The sequence below is a fragment of the Scyliorhinus canicula genome, chromosome 16, assembly GCF_902713615.1.
Source record: "Scyliorhinus canicula chromosome 16, sScyCan1.1, whole genome shotgun sequence".
In the NCBI taxonomy this organism is placed as follows: Eukaryota; Metazoa; Chordata; class Chondrichthyes; order Carcharhiniformes; family Scyliorhinidae; genus Scyliorhinus; species Scyliorhinus canicula.
This window is the reverse complement of record NC_052161.1, coordinates 106009579-106034193: the sequence shown is the minus strand read 5'-3', so window position 1 is coordinate 106034193 and position 24615 is coordinate 106009579. Positions and strand designations below refer to the sequence as shown.

Below are 24615 nucleotides of genomic sequence, written 5' to 3'. Positions count from 1 at the left end.
TCCCACAGTCCAAAGATGTGCAGGTTAGGTGGATTGGCCATGCTAAATTGCCCCTCAGTGTCCAAAAATGTGTAGGTTTGGTGGGGTTACGGGGACAGGGCCTTGCAGTGGGCCTAGGTAGAGTACTCTTTCAGAGGGTCAGTGCAGACTCAATGAGCCAAAAGGCCTCCTTCTGCACTGTAGGATTTCTATGGTTCTATGAAGCGCAACTATAAATAGTGAAGAGAAAAATGCCAGAATTTCCTCGGGGCGTCTCTGCTGCTTGGCTGTTGGAACTTAAGTTGGAGACTTGACACACACCACCGTAATGCACGCAAACAGAATTTCTATCAGAGTTATGGCAGTAGAGCAGTTAGAAAACCCAATGCAATTCACTTCCATAATCAATCTTCCATAGACAGCTCTGGACCTTAAAATTCTGAAACTTTGTTTTACGCAGGTTCCAAGATTTATAGAATCTACAATGAACACGGACTTCACAGTTTTTGGATGAAAACAATAATTTCTTTTTTTTTACATTTTGCAAATGACAACTAAAAAAAACAACTGGCGGTGGAAGGATTTTTATCCTTGCCTTGGAAACGGTTATGTTTTTATTTTTTTTAATCCTCCGATGGATGAATAATCAAGAGGTAGATTTGACCAGATACAGAGAGAATAGTTAACATTTGAGTGTGATGGAAGCTATTAACAGTCTTAAAATGCCGTTAGGCGATTGTTCAGTCAAAAGAGGTTTGTCTGAAGCATGAGATTGATGAACTCTTCCATGTCCACTGTACCATCGCCATTAGTGTCCACTTCTTTGATCATCTCCCGCAAATCTTGGTGTGAGAAGTGGACACCTGCTGATTTGCAAGCGGCTTTGAGATTGTCAAAGGTTATCTTTCCATCACCATCTGCAAATAATCACATTTACATACTTTACATAAAGGGCTAATTTTCTTATCTGGCTTTTCCGAGTTGTGCTTTCCTCGCTCTACTTTACAGCGGAGGGCGTGGTAGTTGCTGCAGCAAAACTATTTGTTGCTCTAGAATCTACTGGGAGGTTGTCGGCAGGCCCCGGTCTCCTCCCACAGTCCAAAGATGTGCAGGTTAGGTGCATTGGCCATGCTAAATTGCCCCTTAGTGTCCAGGGATGTGCAGATTAGATGGGGTTGATGTGTTGGGCAGGTTGGTTCGACGTCGACTGCAACTGGATGCAGGGAAGCTAGAAACAAACGTTTGACACCGGAGATGATCCAACACTGTTTTATTTAACTATGAACTGCTGTTCATGTTCAGCTGTTGGTTGACACTCTACTAATCCTACTGATGACCTCTTACTGGCTCGACCAGACTTACTAGCTACCACATGGCAATAGTGCCCACTAGCTCAGTATCTGGGTCCCGAAAAGAGTGGGAGTCTTAATGCCCTGTGGGCTTTATAGTGGTGGTGTCCTGTCTGGTGATTGGTTGTTCTGTGTTGTGTGTTCATTGGTCTTCCTGTTTGTCAATCACTGCCTGTCTGCATCTCATTATATACATGAGTGGAAATTATGCCATCTCCCCCTTTTTTTTAATAAGTTATGGAACGTGGAGGTATATACATGCCTGACTATGTACAAGTTAACGAATATATGTACATGGGAAGGTGTCTATCGTGCAGATACAGAGCAAACTGAACAAAATTAACAAAAGTAAAGTCTATAGATTCAGTCTTTTAGGTGGCCGATGAATTCTGGTCGATCGCCACAGAGGTGGAGCAGGAGACGCCGGCACTTGGACAGGTGGGATTGCTGACATTGCGGTGGTCTTGTGGACAGGCGGGATCGCTGGCAGGGCGGTGGCCTCGTGGCAGGAGACATCCGGAGGAGGCATGATAGCCGGCGGAGAAATGCGGTTAGGCAGTGGGCGGGGAACTCTCCGCAGCGCCCCCCTCTTGTGCTGGAGAATGGAGCCATAAGCCATTTGATAAATGAAAGACCTCGGGGCGGCCTTCTTGACAACAACAGCTTGGGCCGACCAACCTCCCTCAGGCAACTGGACGCGAACAACATCTGCTGGGGCCAGCGCAGGCAGATCCGTGGCATGAGCATCATATGGGGGGGGGGGGTTGTTGGGTTACGGGTATAGGGTGGGTTTGAGTAGGGTGATCATGGCTCGGCACAACATTGAGGGCCGAAGGGCCTGTTCTGTGCTGTACTGTTCTATGTTCTATGTTCTATGTGATCTTCTGCTGGTCCCTGGACCAATGCATTTTTTGCAGCACCGTGAGGTGGTCAAGGTCTGGAATATGGATGGCTGGAACAGTCGTCCTCAGGTTGCGGTTCATGAGCAACTGCGCCGGAGACAAACCAGTCGACAGAGGGGCTGCCCTATAGGTGAGCAGCACCAAGTTGAAATCGGAGGCTGCGTCTGCAGCCTTGCACAACAACCGCTTGACAATATGGACCCCTTTCTCAGCCTTCCCGTTTGATTGTGGGTAATGGGGACTGGAGGTGATGTGACTGAAGTTGCAGGATTGTGCAAAGTCGGACCACTCCTGGCTGTAGAAACATGGACCGTTGTCACTCATTACCGTAAGTGGTATCCCATGCCTGGCAAACGTCTCTTTGCAGGCTTTGATAACGGACCTAGACGTGAGGTCCGACAATTTCACCACTTCCGGGTAACTGGAGAAGTAGTCGACCAAGAGCACATAATCACACCCATTGGCATGAAAGAGGTCTATCCCCACTTTAGGGTTCAGGATTCACCTGGAGAAGGAGCCGTGCTCCGAAAGCTCGTGTTTGAAACAAACCTGTTGGACTTTAACCTGGTGTTGTAAGACTTCTTACTGTGCTATCCCCACTTTAGACCACGGAAAGGTCACAATCTCGTGCTATTGCAGTGTTTCTTTGGGCTGAGCCGGTTGAAACTTCTGGCAGGTTGGGCAGTTGAGGACCGTGTCAGCGATGTCCTGGTTGATGCCAGGCCAATAAACCGCCTCGCGGGCTCTGCATCGACATTTTCCAACCCCAAGGTGACCCTCATGGATCTGTCCGAGCACCATAGCTTGCATGCTTTGAGGAATGACGATCCTATCCAGTTTAAGAAGGATTCCCTCAATGACCGTTAACTCGTCCTTAACATTAAAGAACTGGGGACATTGCCCCTTTTGCCAGCCATGGGCAAGGTGTTGTATCACGTGCTGCAGTAGAGGATCCTTGGCAGTTTCTTCACGTATTTGGACCACACGTTCATCAGTGGCTGGCACACAACTGCACCTGTGCCTCTATGTGGCAGATGAAGTCGCCCTGTGTTCACACGGCGTGGTGATGAACCGGGATAGAGCATCTGCGATGATCAGCTCCTTACCCGGTGTGTAGACGAGTTCGAAGTTATATCGGCGGAACTGAAGAAGAATTCGCTGTAGCCGAGGTGTCATGTCATTTAAATCCTTCTGGATTATGTGGACTAAAGGCCTGTGGGCTGTTTCCACCGTAAATTTCGGCAGGCTGTACATGTAGTCATGAAACTTGACTATTCCTGTCAGGAGACCCAAGCACTCCTTCTGAATCTGGGCATACCATTGCTCGGTTGGAGTCATGGCCCTGGAGGCATATGCCACTGGAGCCCAGGACGAGGAACCGTCGTGGCTAGCGTCAGTACATATCTTGGTGTCCTTGGTTGGGTCAAAGAACGCCAGTACTGGGGCTGGGGTGAGCTTTGCCTTTAGCTTGAGCCACTCCTTTTCATGGGCGGGCAGCCACTGGAACATTGTTGACTTCTTTACGAGATGCCAGAGGGCCGTGGTGTGGGCTGCCAAATTGGGAATGAATTTCCCGAGAAAATTTACCATCCCAAGGAAGCGGAGGACCGCCTTCTTGCCCTCCGGGGTCTTCATGGCGTTGATCGCCAGCACATTGTCGGCGTCAGGTTGCACCCCGTGTTGTGAAATGTGGTCACCCTGAAACTTGATAGCGGATTGACCAAACGAGCATTTGGCCCTGTTGAGCTGGAGGCCATTTTCATGAATCCGCTGGAAAACCTGTCTGAGGCGGGCAATGTGATCCTCGGGCGTCGTGGACCAGATCATGTCGTTCACATAGTCTCGCACCCCCTCGATGCCCTCCATCATTTGCTCCATGATGCGATGAAATACTTCGGAAGCTGATATGATACCGAAGGGCATGGGGTTTTAGCAATAGCGGAGTGTTAAACGTGCACAGCTTCGCGTTCAGCTGTATTTGCCAGAAGCCACGGGAGGCGTCCAGCTTGGTGAAGAATTTGGCATGAGCCATCTTACTGGTTAACTCTTCACGCTTCGGGATCGGGTAGCGCTCTCGCATGACGTTGCGGTTCAGGTCTTTAGAGGCTTTTCACAGTCACTTCATTGAAGCCTACTCGTGACAATAAGCGATTTTCATTTTCATTTTATTTCATTTCAAATGCGAAGTTCACCAGAGGGTTTTTTTACGCAGACCATGGAGCTGACCCAGTCTGTTGGTTCCGTGACCTTTTAGATGATGCCCTGGTCTTGGAGGTCTTGCAGCTGCTTTTTCAGACGATCCTTGAGAGGAGCCGGCACCCGGCGTGGTGCATGGATCACTGGGGTGGCATTCGGCTTGAGCAAAATTTTGTAGCGATATGGGAGCGTGCCCATCCCATCAAACACATTGTAGTATTGTGTGAGAATGTTGTCTATCTCGGCCTGGAGATTCACATCGGGCGAGGCAGTTGACGGTGTCGAGGACATGGTGTGGATTCGCTGGACCAGATTCATGAGCTTGCATGCGTGAGTACCGAGCAGGGACGCTGTGTCAGGCCGAACAATCTCGATTCGTAAAGTTGCCTTGATTTCCTTGTGAGTTACCCCAAGCCAACACAATCCACTGGCAGCTATGGCATTGCCATTGTAGTCAAGGAGTTGGCACGCTGGTGGAGGAATGCTTGGTTGGTCATGGATGCTGTTGAGATCTGACTGCGATATGAGGTTCGTAGACGCGCCGGTGTCCAGTTTAAATCGGATGCGAGCCTGGTTGATTGTGAGGATAGCACACCACTCATCGTCAGGATCCACACTGAGGATCGAAAGGCGGATTGCAGGTGCAGTGGAGACCAGTTTGCGCGTGGATATGATGCCCACCCGATATGGAGACTCGATGCAGTCAGCACGGGGTCTGTTGGGCTGTCGGGATCAGCATCCTGCATGTCATGTTGTAGCGGATACTTCTGCGCCGTGGCTGGGATTGCTGGGTGATAATCGGTGGAGCGGACCTGCAGCAGGCCTCGTAATGGCCAGGATGTAGGCATCGCCGTCCTTTGGCTGGACATTGCCGCTTTAAATGGGCGGAGCCACAATTCGGACGCGTCATAACGCTGACGTCAGCGCGTTCCGTGCGCCAACACGCATGCGCAGTGCGGTCGGCTGACGTACGCACATGCGCATTAGGGTTTTTGGCCTCGTCGTCCACCTTGTCGTGGCGCGCATGTGTAGGGACCCGGGAAAAGCGCAAGAAACGGCCACTCTCCTCAACACTCAGGCCTTGCATTTTTGCAATGGCCTGCACCCTTTCTGCCTCGTGGGAGGCCAGTTTTGCAGTTTCTGCCGCCCTGATGTGAGAATATCGATTCTTGGCATGCTCATGGACTATGCACCTCTCGATAGTGACGGAGAGGGTTAGCTGTGTGATACGAAAGGGACAATGCTGGAAAATCTCAGCAAGTCTGGCAGCATCTGTAGGGAGAGAAAAGAGCTAACGTTTCGAGTCCGATGACTCTTTATCAAAACTGTGTGATTTTGAGGAGCTGCTGCTGCAGGGAGTCGGAGTGGACCTCGAAAACGATCTGATCCTAGATCATGGAATCAGCCATCGAGCCATAATTACATGACTGCGGCAGGATGCGGAGATTGGTCAGGAAGGACTGAAAAGGTTCATCCTTACCCTGAAGCCTCTGTTGGAAGATGTACCGTTCTAAGCTCTCATTCACTTCAATGTCGCAGTGGCTGTCGAATTTTAGCAGAATTGTTTTGAACTTCGTCTTGTCTTCGCCATCGGCAAACGTAAGTGAGTTGTAGATATGGATGGCGTGATCCCCCGCGGTTGAGAGAAATAGCGCGATCTTCCTTCAATCCGATGCTGCCTCGAGGTCAGGGGCCTCGATATACAGGAGGAACTTTTGCTTGAAGATTTTCCAATTGGTGGTGAGGTTGCCGGAGATGTGGAGGAGGCTGGATGTTTTCCATGCCGCTGGATGGCCGCTTGCTGGTGGTTGCAGATTCACTCGAGGTAGGTTCGGCAGGATTAATAGCACCCTGGTACCATGATGTGTTAGGCAGGTTGGTTCGACGTCGACTGCAACTGGATGCAGGGAAGCTAGAAACAAACATCTGACACCGGAAATGATCCAACACTGTTTTATTTAACAATACCAGGTTAAAGTCCAACATATTTGTTTCAAACACTAGCTTTTGGAGCATTGCTCCTTCCTCAAGTGAATCCGAAAGTTAGTGTTTGAAACAAACATGTTGGATTTTAACCTGGTGTTGTAAGACTTCTTACTGTGCTCACCCCTGTCCAACGCCGGCATCTCCACATCATGTTTTATTTTATTTTTTTTTAAATATTTTTTTAAATTTAGAGTACCCAATTAATTTTTTCCAATTAAGGGGCAATTTAGCATGGCCAATCCACCTAGCTTGCACATCTTTGAGTTGTGGGGGTGAAACCCACGCAAACACGGGGAGAATGTGCAAACTCCACACGGACAGTGACCCAGAGCTGGGATTGAACCTGGGACCTCGGCGCTGTGAGGCTGCAGGGCTAACCCACTGCGCCACCGTGCTGCCCCATCATGTTTTATTTAACTATGAGCTGCTGTACATGTTCAGCTGTGGGTTGACACTACTAATCCTACTGATGATCTCTTACTGACTCGGCCAGACTTACTAGCTACCACATGGCAATAGTGCCCACTAACCTGTGCACTCTGACTGTCTCAGTATCTGGGTCCTGAAAAGAGCGGGAGTCTTAATGCTCTATGGGCTTTTTAGTGGTGGTGTCCTGTCTGGTGATTGGTTGTTCTGTGTTGTGTGTTCATTGGTCATCCTGTGTGTCAATCGCTGCCTGTCTGCATCTCATTATATACATGAGTGGATATTATGACAGGGGTTACCCGGATAGGGTGGGGAAATGGGCCTGGGCAGAATGCTCTTTTAGACGGCCGATATAGACTTGATGGGCCAAATGGCCTCCTTCTGCACTGTAGGGGTTCTATGGTCCTTCTACGTGCCGTAAGGACATATGACTGGACATAGATGTCTGCATTAATGATCCAGAGACATGAGCCTAAATCCCAAAATGGCAGCTGGGAAATTCAAAATCAATCGATGACATAAATTTTGAGAAAATCACTAGTGTCAATAATGGTGATCATAATACCACTGGATTGCTGTCAAACCCCAAATGCAGAGATGGGATGCGTTCCCGTTTTCCCTGGCAGGGAGGGTACAGACAATCAAGATGAACGTACTGCCCAGGTTCCTCATACCGATTTACATTCCCAAGGCCTTTTTCAATTCAATAGACAAGATGATTGTGACATTTGTGTGGTGGGCGGGGGGGGGGGGGGGGGGGGCGCAAAGAATCCTCTAATCCCCAAAAAAGTCAGACAAAGAAAAAGAAACATGCCCGGGGGTGGTGGTGGGGGGGGGGGGGGGGGGGGGGCAGGGGGTGGGGGGTGTGGGGAGGGGGGGGGGGGGGGGGGTGGGGGGGGGGGGGGGGGGCTTGGCCCGCCCGAACCTAGAATACTGCCACTGGGCAGCCACGACGGAAAAAGTGCGAGGATGGGTGATGGGTGAAGGAGTCAGGCATGGAATGGGTGAAGACGGAGGAGAAGTCCTGTACAGGAACGACCCTCCCGGCCTTCGCCACGGCAGTGCTCCCATTCCCACCAGCAAAAGACTCAACAAGCCCAGTGCTGGTAGCTACCCTGAGAACTTGGAACTTCGGTATGACCGAAATGCCGATCATGGCTCCCATCTGTGGCAACCATCGCTTCGCACCAGCTATGCTTGATGCCACCGTTAAGAGGTGGAGACAGGACGCGGGGACAATGACGGTTAGAGACTTTTACACTGGCCCCGCACTGGGTGGACCTCGGGCTGGGGGAAGAGAGGGACCAATGTCCGCTCTGGCGCTTGGAGATGGGGCTGCTGGCAGATGAGGAGGTGGCCGAGAGGGTTCGGGGGTGTATCGAGAGGTACCTTGAGGCCAATGACAACGGGGAGGTCCGAGTGGGGATGGTCTGGGAGGCATTGAAGGCGGTGATGAGGGGGGAATTGATCTCCATCCGAGCCCATAGGGAGAGGGGGGAGCAGAGGGAGAGGGAGAGACTGATAGGGGAGATGGTGCGGGTGGATAGGAGATATGCGGAGGCTCCAGAGGAGGGATTGCTGGGGGAGAGGCATAGCCTTCAGGCCAGATTCGACCTATTGACTACCAGAAAGGCGGAAGCTCAGTGGAGGAAAGCACAGGGGGCGGTGTATGAGTATGGGGAGAAGGCGAGCAGGATGCTGGCACACCAGCTCCGAAAGCGGGACGTGGCCAGGGAGATTGGGGGAGTGATGGATAAGGCTGGGAAGGTGGTGCGGAGGGAAGTAGATGTTAATGGGGTCTTCAGAGACTTCTATGGGGAACTGTACCGGTCGGAACCCCCGGTGGAGGGGGGTGGAATGGGGCGCTTCTTGGACAAGCTGCGATTCCCGAGGGTGGGGGAGGAGCAGGTGGAGGGACTGGGGGCGCCGATCGAGCTGGAGGAGGTGGTTAAAGGGATAGGGAGCATGCAGTCGGGGAAGGCACCAGGGCCGGACGGATTTCCGGCGGAATTTTATAAAAGGTATTTGGACCTGTTGGGCCCCCTGTTGGTCCGGACCTTTAACGAGGCAAGGGGGAGGGGGGGGGGGGGGGCTTTGCCCCCAACTATGTCACGGGCGCTGATTTCCTTGATCCTGAAGCGGGACAAGGACCCTCTGCAGTGCGGGTCATATAGGCCGATTTCGCTGCTAAACGCCGACGCTAAGTTGCTGACAAAGATCCTGGCCACTAGAATAGAGGACTGCGTGCCCGAGGTCATTCATGAGGACCAGACGGGGTTTGTGAAGGGAAGGCAGTTGAATGCAAACGTGCAAAGGCTCCTCAATGTCATTATGATGCCGGCCATGGAAGGGGAGGCGGAGATATTGGTGGCATTGGATGCGGAGAAGGCCTTTGATAGGGTTGAGTGGGAGTATTTGTGGGAGGGGCTGGAGAGGTTTGGGTTTGGGGAGGGGTTATCCGGTGGGTGAGGCTGCTCTACGATCCCCGATGGCGAGTGTAGCCACAAATAGGAGGAGGTCGGAGTACTTTCGGCTGTACCGGGGGACGAGACAGGGGTGCCCCCTGTCCCCCTTGCTCTTCGCGTTGGCGATTGAGCCCCTGGCCATGGCGTTGAGGGAGTCAGGGAACTGGAGGGGCCTGGTGCGGGGTGGGGAGGAGCATCGAGTGTCGCTGTATGCGGACGACCTGTTGCTGTATGTGGCGGACCCGGTGGGGGGGATGCCGGAGGTGATGAGGATTCTTAGTGAATTCGGGGGTTTCTCTGGGTATAAGTTGAACCTGGGCAAGAGTGAGTTGTTTGTGGTGCATCCGGCGGATCAAGAGGAGGGGATTGGTAGGCTCCCACTGAAGCAGGCACGGAAGAGCTTCAGGTACCTAGGGGTCCAGGTGGCTGGGAGTTGGGGGGCCCTGCACAAGCTCAACCTCACAAGGTTGGTGGAGCAGATGGAGGAGGAGTTTAAGAGGTGGGATATGTTACTGCTGTCACTGGCGGGGAGGGTACAGTCCGTTAAGATGACGGTGCTCCCGAGGTTTTTGTTCCTGTTCCAGTGCCTCCCCATCCTTATCCCGAAGGCCTTTTTTAGGAGGGTCAACAGGAGTCTTACGGGATTTGTGTGGGCGCATGGGACTCCGAGGGTGAGAAGGGTGTTCCTGGAACGGGGCAGGGATAGGTGGGGACTAGCGGTGCCCAACCTCTGTGGGTATTATTGGGCTGCCTACGCAGCGATGGTGCGTAAGTGGGTAATGGACGGGGAAGGGGCAGCATGGAAGAGGATGGAGGTGGCGTCCTGTGTGGGCACGAGCCTGGAGGCGCTGGTAACGGCGCCGCTGCCGCTCCCTCCTACGAGGTATACCACGAGCCCGGTGGTGGCGGCTACCCTCAAAATTTGGGGGCAATGGAGACGGCACAGGGGAGAAATGGGGGGCTCGATGGAGGCCCCGATACGGGGGAACCATCGGTTTGTCCCAGGGAGCATTGATGGCGGATTTCTGGGCTGGCACAGGGCAGGGGTTAGGAGGTTGAGGGACCTGTTTGTGGATGGGAGGTTCGCGAGCTTGAGGGAGTTAGAGGGGGAGTATGGGCTCCCCCCGGGGAACATGTTTAGGTACATGCAGGTGAGGGCGTTTGCCAGGCAGCAGGTGGAGGGGTTCCCCTTGCTGCCCCCACGAGAGGTGCTGGATCGGTTGCTCTCAGGGGTGTGGGTTGGAGGAGGGAGGATTTCGGACATATACCGGGTAATGCAGGAGGTAGACGAGGCCTCGGTGGAGGAACTGAAGGGTAAATGGGAAGAGGAGCTGGGTGAGGAGATTGAGGAGGGGACGTGGGCGGATGCCCTGGAGAGAGTGAATTCCTCCTCTTCCTGTGCGAGGCTTAGCCTCATACAGTTCAAGGTGCTGCATAGGGCCCACATGACGGGGACGAGGATGAGTAGGTTTTTCGGGGGTGAGGACAGGTGTGCTAGGTGCTCGGGGAGCCCAGCGAACCACGCCCATATGTTTTGGGCGTGCCCAGCGCTGGGGGAGTTTTGGAAGGGGGTAGCAAGGACGGTGTCGAGGGTGGTGGGATCCAGGGTCAAGCCAGGCTGGGGACTCACAATTTTTGGGGTGGCAGTGGAGCCGTGAGTGCAGGAGGCGAAAGAGGCCGGGGTCCTGGCCTTTGCGTCCCTAGTAGCCCAGCGGGGGATCTTGCTCCAATGGGAGGATGCGAGGCCCCCAAGCGTGGAGGCCTGGATCAATGATATGGCGGGGTTCATTAAATTGGAGAAGGTGAAATTTGCCCTGAGGGGATCAGTACAAGGGTTCTTTAGGCGGTGGCAGCCTTTCCTGGACTTCCTGGTGGAACGGTAGGGAAATAGGCCGACAGCAGCACCAACCCCGGGGGAAGGGGTGGGGGGGGGGGGTTTGGATCGGTGGGAGGGAGAACTGTTTACATGGGTTTGTGGGATGTGGCGGGTGTTATCTCTTTCCCTTTTGTTGTTTGGGTGTTCTTTTGTTTTTTTTTCTTTTGTTTGTAGTTGCTTTTGAAGTTGGGTGGGTATTGTTCTTGGGGTGTTACCGCGGTTGTTTTGTTAATAGAGTTGAGATGTTTATATTTTGTAAAAATTTCAATAAAAATTATTTAAAAAAAAAGAGACTTTTACACTGAAGACAGACCAACGACCGCAGAAGAATGGAGAGGCTGCAACTACCAAACGGAAGTGAACTCCGCCATCTACAGGTCAAAAACTTTCTCTGCAAGGAGACAACAGCATAGCCACAAAACCCGAGAAGCACATTGGTAGAGGAGTTACTGGACGTAGACAGTCTGGGGAAGGGGAACTGTGGGGACCTGTATGGACAACTCTTAGAAAGGACATGCTCTCCACTGGACAAGACACGGGACAAATGGGAGGAAGAGCTAGTGACGGAAGTAGGGTGGGGACTCTGGAGCGAAGCACTGAGCAACTCCACCTCCTCATGCACAAGGCTCCTCATGCAGCTGAAAGTAGTGGACAGAGCACACCTGACAAGAACCAGAAGGAGCAGAAATAAAGCAATTTACAATAACTATCTTATACTCTAACATTATGAGTACATGTGAATTAACAGCACGCAGGTGTCACGTCACACAACACAGTAGATGACAGACGTAACAAAAGCAGATTCCATGAATTTCTCAACAGCCCACCGAGGCATTTTCACATTGTAAACCAACCCATTTCACTGAAACTGTGGGTGAGATCTACCTGCCGTGACACAAAACCTCCAGCGGGCTTCCTGGCCGCCACTACAGCTCACGGGATCTACCCAAGTCCGGAACGCGCCCACAATGGACATAACAAAGCCACGCTCACATAAGAGGCCTTAAACCTGCTGAGGCCTACTCACCCAGGATCTACCGGCCTCCCGGCATCTAATGGCTTCCCCAGGGAGTCCCCAGCCGGGCGCCGTTCACTACTGGTGCACACAAACGCGGACGAGGTAGAACGGTGCCCAGAAGGTTTCCCAGGCCATTGGAGATCCCTGGGTGGTCAGGATTCGGACAGGATGGCCTCCTTGCTCTCGCCTGGATTGTGGGCACCTTGGCTCTGCACAATTGGCCTTGGCACCACCCTGCCAAGAGTCAGGGCCTGAGGGGGGCTATGCCCATGAAAGGAGGTTGAGGGAATATGAAGGTGGGGTGCAGGGCAAGTAAGAAGGGGCCTCTGGAAGGTTGGAGGGATGGTGGGTGGGGTTCCTGGAAGGGGAGGCCTGTAAGGTGGTTTGGGAGGACCTAAAAGGGGGGGGGGGGGCTCCCAGGGATCCCATAACGGATGTCCTCACTTTGGCAGGGGGGGGGGGTGGAGTAATGCCCATGTGTGTGGGAGTGGCATTGCCCATGGGTGGGGGGGGGGGGGTGGGGAGGGTGCGGGGGACGTCCCAAAGCTCACTTAGAGATCGGGACCCTTTCAAAATGGCGGCCCGAACTCTGAGTTCAGCTCCCCAGTGATGAAAAAAGTTCCTTTTAAAAATAATTTTGAGTATCCAGTTCATTTGTTTTTCCCAATTAAGGGGCAATTTAGCATGGCCGATCCACCTACCCTGCACATCTTTTGGGTTTGGGGGTGAGACCAATGCAGACATGGGGAGAATGTGCAAACTCCACACGGACAGTGACCCGGGGCCGGAACCGAACAGAGGTGGCCCACCAGTGGGATTTACTGGTCCTGCCGTTGTCAACAGGATTTCCTGTTGACTGCAGCTCTCTTCGCCAGGAAACCAATGAGCCGTCGGTGGGACCGGAATATCCCGCCGGCGTGAACCACAGGTAAATTCCACCCATGTATTGGCTAAACTGGTGAGAAACTCCCCAGGGTCCAAAAAAGTGACTAAGTGTCGGTTGATTGTGGTGGGGAACTTGCCGGCTCTGAAACTTAGAAACATTTCTGTTAGATCACTCCCTTGTCTTTCTCATGAGGATTCCAATCTTCGCGTTTGAAGATCTTGCCTTGGAATTCTCTTCAAAGGTTGGCCCCACTTGGACAGCTTTACCAATAACCCACCCCACAGGGTTTCAATCTCGCCTTCCAAGATTCCTTCCCCTTGGACCCCTGAGCTACATCATCCAAGCATAACTTCAGATCGTTGACCGTGCTGAGCACAAAGTCACCAAAATTCAGCTGCCTTCGCAAACTTTCAGGGCTCATCTCATGCCCACTTCATTTCAACTCTGCTCCCTGCAGCTAGGTCTTGAATTTGGAGCTTATTAGTCTGCCCATGTCTTCATCTTCACCCAAGTGACCTATTTCTGTCATCAGGCTGTTGTCCTTTTCCTGGGCTTATCTTTCGGGACCTCTCGCTCCCACGGCACACCTGCAAGATCATGGTGTTCCAATCCAGGTCATTGACCTGCCTCTTTTGCGCCGTTCCGTTTATTTTTTATCTGCAAAGGCACCAAGGCCTGTCCCTCGCCTGAAGAACGCGAAACCACTGAACTGTTCACCTGCAGCCAGTTCCCAGCCGCCGCATCCCACGGTGCATCGGGAACTGGGGTTGGCGACCTCTGAACTAAAGAGAACAAAGTATAGCTTTCCTAACAAACTGTAGAAAATTTGACAGCAAGTTTGTACCAACAAGATCCTACAAACAACACATGTTGGCACAGTGGTTAGCACTGCTGTCCAACAGGCCCAGGGTCCAGGTTTTGATTCCGGCCTTGAGTGGCTATCTGGAGTTTGCACGTTCTCCCCGTATCTGGGTGGGTTTCCTCTGGGTGCTCCGGTTTCTCCCTATAGTCCAAAGATGTGCAGGTTAGGTGGATTGGCCATGCTAAATTGCCCATAGTGTCCAAAGATGTGCAGGTTAGGTGGGGTTATGGGGATAGGGAGGAGAATTGGGTCTAGGGTAGAGTACTCTTTCGGAGGGTCGGTGCAGATCTGATGGGCTGATGGCCTCCTTCTGCAGTATGGAGATTGAAAGATAATCTGTTTTTGGCTTGTTGATTAAAGATTATATTTTTGTCAGGATACTGGGGATAACTTCTTTGAAATTTTACCGGGGGATTCTATTACATCTACCCAGACTGGCAAAAGGGACCTCAGTTTAATGACTAATCGGGAAGGAAATCTGCCATTCTGCCAATTTGTAATATGATGCCTTGTTATGCCCTTAAATATGTTGTCCAGTGATCATTCCTGACTGGGCTTTGAAAGTTGCAGTAATGCTACTTACCACAGTCAAACAGGCTGAATCCCTGTTTGATTTCCTCACAGGTATCTCTGGCATCTCCCTGGCGTTCCACTACAATCTCAAGGAAGTCAGCAAAACTTACTTTCCTGTAGAAAACACAAAATTAAGAAGTGGTGGAGCTTTCCGACACCCGTAACCTCAGTTCTGCCACAAAAATTCACTGCAAAATAAAACCAAAAAATAAATGAAAAGTAAGACAAAGGTAATTGAGGTGGAAGACAAGGCAGACGGAAGCAATGGATCTCCCTGTTTTCTCAGTAGGTGTTTGCTATGTGGTAGGCGATCAGTATAGGCAAGTTAACAAGTTCCTATTACCTGATTCATATTCATATCAGACAAAATGATGGTGGGAACTATAGTTGCCCTCAGTACCTCTGGATTAGGATGGGAAACATAGGCTGCTTTTCCACTCCTGGGTGGTATGCAATGGCATTAGGAAGGTGCGTTCAAACATGGCCAAACAGGTTGACTGTCAACCCATAAATCCTTCCAACCTGCCTATGGCAGGCATTATGAGCGGGAGAGACTCCTGGACAGCCATGCTCCAGTTCCCGCCTCCGGATAAAATAAGGAAGGTGAGCAGCAGGAAAAACGACCGGCTAAAAAACCACCTGCCAAATCCAAACAAAATAATGATATCAAGGTGATCAACCAGCAAAATGGTGGCCACAGGTAATGTGGGCTGGTTTAGCACAGTGGGCTAAATAGCTGGCTTGCAATGCAGGACAATGCCAGCAGCGCGGGTTCAATTCCTGTACCGGCCTCCCTGAATAGGTGCTGGAATGTGGTGACTAGGGGCTTTTCACAGTAACTTCATTGAAGCCTACTTGTGAAAATAAGCTATTATTATTATGTGGAAAAGGCCGAAAGAAGGAAAAGAGGATGTGGAGCAGGATTTTCCAGCAGTCGATATTTGCCATGTGCTGCATGGGTCCTCCCACCGGGGAAACTGCCTCGGATGGGCGGGGGTACTGCTGGCAGGAATGGCTGGAAAATTCAGCCTGCGGTATGCAATGGGATCTGCTGGCACATGGACATGCACTGGAAATCTTCGAAGGACAATGATTATCCCTACAAGCAAGTAACCTATGGATTCCCACTGTCTGGGATCCCAGATGAAGAACAGATCTGTGGGTGAGGGTCTATGTTGGTGTCCATTCCCCCAGCAGAGGTTAACACTGTCAACGGCAGAGCACAGAGAGGAGAAGAAAGCAACCCTGCTGGATGGAAGGGATTGTGTAATATGAAGAGCACTGACAAGCAAATATCTCAACTAAACTTACTCTTCTTTCGACTCCCCCAAATTCCTCAGCGTGTTCCTCAGTTCCTGATGGCTGACACTAAATCCTAGGGTCCGCAGAGCAGCATAAACCTCATTTGTACTTAGATACCTGAGTAAAAGAGGTAATTAATACACATGAAGCCTCTTCTTACGTTAAATAAATTACATCCCATGAGTTTCTGACTGTACTTGGTCACAGTGTAACTTTTCAATATGCGCTGCCTGATTAGAATCGATCACAAACTTTTCTGCATTAACAACAACAGTTTGCATTTATGTCGCACCTTTATCAGAGGTTCTACACAGGAGCGTTATCAAACGAAACATTTGACACCAAACTATATAAGAAGATATTAGAGAAGATGAACGTAAGATTGGTCAAAGAGATAGGATTTAAGGCGCTTCTTAAAGGCAGAAAGAGTAGAGAGACGGAGTGTTTTAGGGAGTGAATTCCAAAGCTTTGGGGTGTTTGAACACACAGCCACCAAGGGTGGTGCGGCAAGAATTGGATCATTGGAGGAGCACAGATATCACAGAGGATCTTAGAGCTGGAAGAGGTTAGAGAGATTGGGAAGGGTGATTTGAGAATCTCAAACGTGAACCAACTTATATCAGTAGGCACAGGAATAATGGGTGAATGGAACTTATTGTGATTTAGAATACAAACATGAAAGACTCCATTGTTTGTAGAGATGGAGAGGGTGAGAGGTCGGTGATGCTTTTAAAGGAACACTTGAAAAACTGTTTAGAACCTTCACCTTCACCTTTATTATTATTGTCACAAGTAGGCTTACATTAACACTGCAATGATGTTACTGTGAGAAGCCCCTCGTTGCCATATTCCGGCACCTCTTCGGGTACATGGAGGGAGAATTCAGAATGTCCAATTCACCTAACAAGCACGTCTTTCGGGACTTGTGGGAGGAAACCGGAGCACCCGGAGGAAACCCACGCAGACACGGGGAGAACGTGCAGACTCCACACAGACATTGACCCAAGCCGGGAATCGAACCTGGGACCCTGGAGCTGTGAAGCAGCAGCGCTAACCACTATGCTAATTCAATTGCTTAAAAACAGTTTGGAGTGTCTGCAGGTTGTGAAGAGTGCTATATAAATGCAAATTCTTTCCTTTCTTTGTTGAGGACAATACCAAAATGGAGTTTTAAACTGAACCATTTCTGATCATCACACATTTGACTACCTTTGGATTCTTTATTCCAAATACATAAAATTTGTAGAAAATTCACTCAATTAACCATACACCGAAGATCATAACATTATATTAACTGGAACAACTCATTTGAGAAAATCACAAGGCAATTATTCATAAGTAAAGGTTAGAGGAATTATGTGTTAATTGTAACCTTCCAAACGACAATTCTTAGGAGCTGATTACACATTGTTCTGGTCCGACCAGTTATAATGAACCTGTTTGATTAAAACATGTCTACAAAAACGACCATGTTGCAAAATGTAGATCGTCCTTTTAACTAAGTTTTAATATTTCATGTTCTTTTAATCCTGAAAATTTTCCTAAAATAAAGCACTGGATCATTATGAGAAAAAACTCCAATACACAAGACAAACTTAAGGATACAATTTATCTACTTAAGGATACAATTCCTGCTATTATTGGTAATATTGCCCTTTGAACCCAGGCCTGAACGTGAGTCCTGGAGTGCGTTGACGGAAAGAATCAATCCCAGATTCATTTTATTCAATTTTTCCCACCTATTGCTCCATGAATTGTATCCTCTCTTTCATCCTCCTGGCTCAACAACAATACAGCCCTCAATCCGGGTACACAGAATCCCAACAGTGCAGAAGGATGCCATTCAGCCCATCAAATCTGCACCGACTCTCCCAAAGAGCACTGTACCGAGGCCCATTCATCCTGCCCTATGCCTGTAACCCCCACATTTGTCATGTCCAATCCATCTAGCCTGCACATCTTTAGACTGTGGGATAAACTGGAGCACCCAGAGGAAACCCACGCAGACATGGGGAGAACATGTACACTCCGCAGAAACAGTCACCCAAGGCTGGAATTAAACCCGGGTCCCTGGGGGTGTGAGTCAGCAGTGTGCCGTACACCTGCATTGGCTGCTGACATGGATTACTAGGATAGAGGTGCAGTTATGGGTTACGCCTGAGTTTGCTCGGTTGTGGACCATTCCCCTCTGATTCCACATCCTTCCCCTCCGCCCTCCAAGACTGTCCCATCCACTGAACCTCCATGTTCAATGCAGCCGAAAGCAGGGTGTGAACACGACCATGACTTTATCCACTCACTTCATTTGCTGAGCATTCGCATGAGCCACTTTACCCCAGAATTTTGTTCCTTGTAACATAAAAAACTCTGATGTATTTGTTTCATTCTAAATATGGCAAAAAATCCAGTTAATTTTGACACCAAAACAAAACTGCAAACACAATGTTATGTTTAGCCCTTTCTCCCCTCACAGATACTGACTGGCCTGCTGTATATTTTCAGCATTTGCCATTCTTGTTTCAGTCTTCGAGTCACAGGGTCATAGGGGTCTACAGCACAAAAAAAAGCACTTCTGCCCATCGCATCTGCGCTGGTCAAAAATAACCACCTAACCATTCTAATCCCATTTTCAGCACTTGGCTCATACCCTTCTAAATATTTCTTAAATATATGAGGGTCTCTGCCTCCACCACCCTTTCAGTCAGCAAGTTTCAGACTCTCACCAGTCTCTGGCTGAAAAGGTTTTTCCTCACAATCCCCTCTAAACCTCCTGCCCCTGACCTTAAATCTATGGCCCCTGGCCATTGATCCCTCCACCAAGGGGGAAAGTTTATTCCTGTCTACTCTATCTATGCCCCTCATAATCTTATACATCTCAATCATGTCCCCCCTCAGTCTCCTCTGCTCCAAGGAAAACAACCCCAGTCTGTCCCATCTCTCTTCCTAACTAACACTCCCAGGCAGCATCTTGGTAAACCTCCTACAAAAATTCTACAAAATTATGAGGGGCATGGACAGAGTGGATAGTCAGAGGCTTTTTCCCAGGGTAGAGGGGTCAATTACTAGGGGTCATAGGTTTAAGGTGTGTCATGCCCTCAATTACAACTCAAGAGAGATGATTGGTAATACAAAGGCTTTAATTAGCAGAGAACCAGACAGCTGCCAAGAAGTGTGCCCACTGAACATTACCTTATATATGGCTCCCTGGGGGGGTGGAGCCGGAGGCGGAGTCCCCCAGGGTTCCAAACGCGGTCTTAAAGGGATCATTACATTAAAGGTGCAGTAATCAATCATCACAAGGTGCGAGGGGCAAGGTTTAGAGGAGATGTACGAGGCAAGTTTTTTTACAAAGAGGGTAGCACGGTAGCATTGTGGATAGCACAATCGCTTCACAGCTCCAGGGTCCCAGGTTCGAATCCGGCTTGGGTCACTGTCTGTGCGGAGTCGGCACATCCTCCCCATGTGTGTGTGGGTTTCCTCCGGGTGCTCCGGTTTCCTCCCACAGTCCAAAGATGTGCAGGTTAGGTGGATTGGCCATGCTAAATTGCCCTTAGTGTCCAAAATTGCCCTTAGTGTTGGGTGGGGTTACTGCGTTATGGGGATAGGGTGGAGGTGTTAACCTTGGGTAGGGTGCTCTTTCCAGGAGCCGGTGCAGACTCGATGGGCCGAATGGCCTCCTTCTGCACTGTAAATTCTATGTAAATCTATGTAGTGAGTGCCTGGAACCCGCTGCCGGAGGAGGTGGTGGAAGCAGCGATAATAGTGACATTTAAGGGGCATCTTGACAAATACATGAATAGCATGGGAATAGAGGGATATGGACCCAGGAAGTGTAGAAGATTTTAGTTTAGACGGGCAGCATGGTCAGCACAGGCTTGGAGGGCCAAAGGGCCTGTTCCTGTGCTGTATTTTTCTTTGTTCTTTGTTCTCCTCTACACCCTTTCCCGTGGAATCACATCCCTCCGATAATGTGGATTCCTGCGGTGGTGCTTTGTATTCTTTTGTTTTCTCTGTGGGTCCTGTGGTGTCTGGAAAGTTTCCTTTCACACTGACCCTGTGTTACTTGTGTCCGTGGTGTCAAACACTAGTCTGAGATCCCGGATGTCCTGGGCCGTTAGTTCCTGGTCGATTTTGTCAGAGAGTTTTCCCCGAACAATTTCCTGCTGTTCAGCTTTCCAGTCCTGGAGAAAAGCCAACATCTGGAGAGGAAGGAACAGCGAAGAGATCAGAGATCGCCGGATTTCCCCAATGGCTCAATGGTTAAGGGCACCAACAAGCGCCTTCAACGTATTAAAATGTCAAAAGGCCATTTACAGTTATGCGACCTCATAAAAAGATGACACATGCGCTAACAACTGGAAACAGGTCATAGGTGTAGGTTAAAGGCTGGATTTTCTTGGGAGTCAGAACAACTCCAAAGCTATTTAAAAATGGCAGGTGGGACCCTATTCCAGGATTCTGCTCCTGGCACCCCAAATCTTCCCTGCGCAGGTTAAGGGTGCGGGCAGCAAGCCCACACCCTGCCCTCCTGACCTGGTGGGCTATACTGTCGGCGTAGGGAATTCTTGCCCCCCCCCCCCCCCCAACAATTTCCATAGACTCAGGTTAGCCTATCTATAGCCCTCAGAGAAGCCGGAACCATAATCTGAATCCACAACCTCTTAAGAAGTAAGTTTGAAAGGTATTACCCATGCTCCTCCAATAACTCCCAGACCTCCTCCATGCCAACTCATGTCCCACAGCCACTGCCCATGACCACTCATATTCCCTATGCCAACTCATTGCCAACTCGTGCAACCTCCAGGCCCATTCACCCATTATACACTATGCACATTACCAACGAGCCACATTAACAATGGCAGGTTGGAGCTGCTGGGGAAAAAAAGCACCCATACGCAAATTTTCATTTAAAATTATTAATAATAATAATAATCGCTTATTGTCACAAATACGCTTCAATGAAGTTACCGTGAAAAAATCCTGCTGTTCCGATAACTCTATAAAAGTATCAATCAGATAGACCATAAAAGTAGCAATAATAGATGCTTCAGATACTTCATTCTTTTACATTTTGTTCAAATAAACCTTGAGACATTGACAAAAGAGATCACAGAAAGAACAACTTAATCAATCAAGCAAAGTCAACAATTCACTTTGGTAGCCAAAACAGAACTCTCCCACACCCCACTTGCAAGTGGGATCTGGGATGCAGGGTTTCTTTCCTTTTCTTTCCTTCTCTGTTGTCAATCTGCATCATTGTTAAGACATTTGGACTCAAAGCATGGTGCAACTTGATGGATAGGTTTGTGAAGGATTGGTGGGAAGCTCCAGCCAGTTATTAATGTCAATGCTGCCGCGCTTCAAGAAGAACTTCAGAGTGCCTTTCACACACATACATAATCACATGCACTCACTGCACACTCACTCAGGGACACACACACACACATATATCTTTATCTTGAACACCAATCAGGATTTGTTTCAAACTAGCACGGCCATCTTTCAATATTAATCCTTTCATTATCTTTCTTTTACCTTCACCCGAGGAGCAAGTTTGCCTCTGAATGATATTCACTTGGAGGGGTGCCTGTGGTGATGCAGGTTGGGCAGAGGGCTGAGGTGATGGTGGGTTGGTTGGTGTCTATAGATCCGTGACACAGTAAGAAAGTAAATTTATTATAAGAGGAAGGGAGGGGAAATATTTGGGCAGAAAAAGAAAGCAAAATAACAATCAATTATGTTCATAATTATGGTAAGACACTGAGGAATTGAACGATGATAAACATATACAGGCTTACTCTCAGGCACGCAATTGCGGGTGGTGCCTTTTCGTTTCCAAGCAACATGCACAACACAGAAGATGGAAAGAGCATTTTAAAAGAGCGACTACCATGGCAGACTGAGCAGCACCAAATATTTTCTGATCAACTCTTGGCAATGAATCTTTATTTAAAATAATGAGGATTAAGTACAGTCTTACCTTCTCCCTCAGCACAGGTGGTGGGGGTGCAAAGTCAGCTTTAAGAGAATCTGGAGGATTTGTCTTAGGATTGATATTAGTCACTGAAGTTTTCTGAGGCTCTTTTTTGGTGACCTTTTTCTTCTTTTTCTTTACAATGGTTCTTTTTTTTTGGAGGCATTGCCCGTTCTGTAACAGTGTCTCAATCGAGGCCTACTCCAGCTTGGAGGGGAAGGTTTAAAACTTGGTTACTATTAGCAACCCAAGCCAACAGTCTTTGCCTCTTGCTGTAGGCATTGAAGTGTATCACCAGAGGGTGCTGTTTGAACTGAAACCAGCTAAAGAGATTTGTGTTTCCCTGTGAGTCAATTTACTTGACAAAACTCTTTGTTGATTGAATTAAATTGATGACTGTAGCTGTCCTACCTGTAGTCAATACTAGCTTCATTCGTTTTGTGCCATTAAAAAATTTGGAGCTTGTTGATAAACAGTCCTCGTGGACTGCAATGCCTAAACGGGCGAAGACAACCAGTTAACGTTGCCTTAAAAGGACTGAGGCTCAGATTTTCGGCCTCACACGAAAACGTTTGTACGTTCTCTCCATGTCTGCATGGCTTTCCTCCAGGTCCTCTGTTATCTCCCTGCAATCCATAAATGTGCGGATTAGGTGGATTCGCTTTGCTAAATTGCCCCTTAGTGTCCAAAGATGTGCAGGCTAAGTGGATTGGCCATGCTAGTTTTCCCCTTAGTCTCCAAAGATGTGCAGGTTAGCTGGGGTTATGGGGATAAGGCAGGATAGGGGGCCTGGGTGGAGCGCTCTTTTGGTGTTTCGGTGCACGTTCAATGGATCCTATGGCCTACTTCTGCACTGTAGGTATTCTATGATACCTGCAAACTAACTATGTGATTCATGTACCAGCGTGTCCACATCCCTCTGTACCACCAATTTCTGTAATCTCTCTCCATTTAAATAGTATACTGCTTTTCTATTCTTCCAGCCAAAATGGACTTTGTTCACACCTACCCACATCATACTTTACCTACTCACTTAACCTGTTTACATTCCTATTCAGACCCTCTACCTCCTCTTGACAACTTTGTACCTATCTTGGTGTCATCAGCAGGTTTAGCTCCCATGCACTTGGTCCCTTCACCCAAGTCATCGATATAACTTGTAAATAGTTGATGACTTGGGTGAAGTCATCTAGGTTTCTGCCGGTGGAAGGGCTGAGGACCTGTGTGCCTTGTCCTTTTATAGTGGTTGTGTGGTGCCCTCTTGTGGTGATGCTACCGCTGGGTGTTCTGATTACCCATTGGTTGTGTCTTGTTCCGATGACCCATTGGTTAGATGTCTGCATATCATTACAGGACTCTCACAGGATTTCCTGCTACTGCCGCCAATCCTCCCACCCCCCACCCCCCATGTTATTGATAAAGGAGAGTTGGATGTTTGCATTAACAGTAAGAAGCCTTACAACACCATGTTAAAGCCCAACAGATTTGTTTGGAATCACTAGTTTTCGGACCACAGCTCCTTCATCACTCACCTGAGGAAGGAGCTGCGCTCTGAAAGCTAGTGATTCCAAACAAACCTGTTGGACTTTAACCTGATGTTGTAAGATTTCTTACTGTGCCCACCCAGTTCAACACCGGCATCTCCACTGCATTAACAGTGGAACCTGAACATAGAATATACAGTGCAGAAGGAGGCCATTCGGCCCATCGAGTCTGCACCGACCCACTTAAACCTCACTTCCACCCTATCTCCGTAACCCAATAACCCCTCCTAACCTTTTTGGTCACTAAGGGCAATTTATCATGGCCCTTAGTGACCAAAAAGGTTAGATGGGGTTATTGGGTTATGGGTTGACTTGCACGTCTTTGGGAGGAAACCAGAGCACCCAGAGGAAACTCATGCAGACATGGGGAGAACGTGCAGACTCCACACAGACAGTGACCCAGTGAGGAATTGAACCTGGGACCCTGGCACTGTGAAGCCACAGTGCTATCCACTTCTGCTACCGTGCTGTCCCTAATGGTCAGTGACTGACCATTGGCTAGTGACAGTCTTAGACAACTTGATCTTGCAATCCAAAGAGTAGTAATTAGTCAGTCAAGGACCAGAGTGAAATTGGACGGTGTTGACTGAGGGAACAACTGGAGAATCATCCAAAATACACAGAGAAACAGAATGGTACATGAAGGGTTATTCAACAAGGTCCACTATTTAGATTTCAACAATAAGCCTGTATCTCATCTTTTCAGGGGCTGATTTAGCACACAGGGCTAAATCACTGGCTTTTAAAGCAGACCAAGGCAGGCCAGCAGCACGGTTCAATTCCCGTACCAGCCTCCCTGAACAGGTGCCAGAATGTGGCAACTAGGGGCTTTTCACAGTAACTTCATCAGCAGAAAACAAGTCACAGGCAGGAACATTGAGAGCTCAAAATTAAATAATTTTAGAATTACCGAGTTAAAGTGAATGCATAAAATTAGATTATTTTAAAACTATCCTCCCCATCCTTCTCCATCTATCTGTTGAATGAACCGTCAACTTGCATTTGTATAGCACCTGTATAACACGGTAAACCAACCCCCCCCCCCCCAGCAGTTCACAAGAGTTCTTGACAAAATTTGATAGTGAAGGTACATTGACCTGAAAACTTAACTCTGTTTCTCTCCCCCACCTGGCCCGCTAAGAATTTTTAAATTTTAAAAACTTTGGCCGGGATTCCCTGAGCCCACGCCGGTGATGCTGGAAATTCCTGCCATGCCACTCCGACGCCGGGACACGATTCTCCGGCGACAAGAGAATTGGCGGCAGTCGCGCGCGTGG

At 49.3% G+C, this 24615-nt stretch overlaps 1 protein-coding gene across 1 annotated transcript in view; it reads right to left on the bottom strand.

Annotated features, from left to right (window-relative positions):
• Positions 1-482: 482 nt before the first annotated feature.
• Positions 483-24615, bottom strand: part of LOC119951036 — a 37870-nt gene continuing 13737 nt past the window's right edge. The window contains exons 5-9 of the mRNA XM_038774070.1: positions 21801-21992; positions 19874-20019; positions 15830-15937; positions 14529-14632; positions 483-896 (exon numbers count right to left, since the gene is read on the bottom strand). Of these exons, the coding sequence (XP_038629998.1) occupies positions 724-896; positions 14529-14632; positions 15830-15937; positions 19874-20019; positions 21801-21992 (723 nt within the window). The 3' untranslated portion in view covers positions 483-723. The remainder of the gene's footprint in view (positions 897-14528; positions 14633-15829; positions 15938-19873; positions 20020-21800; positions 21993-24615) is intronic.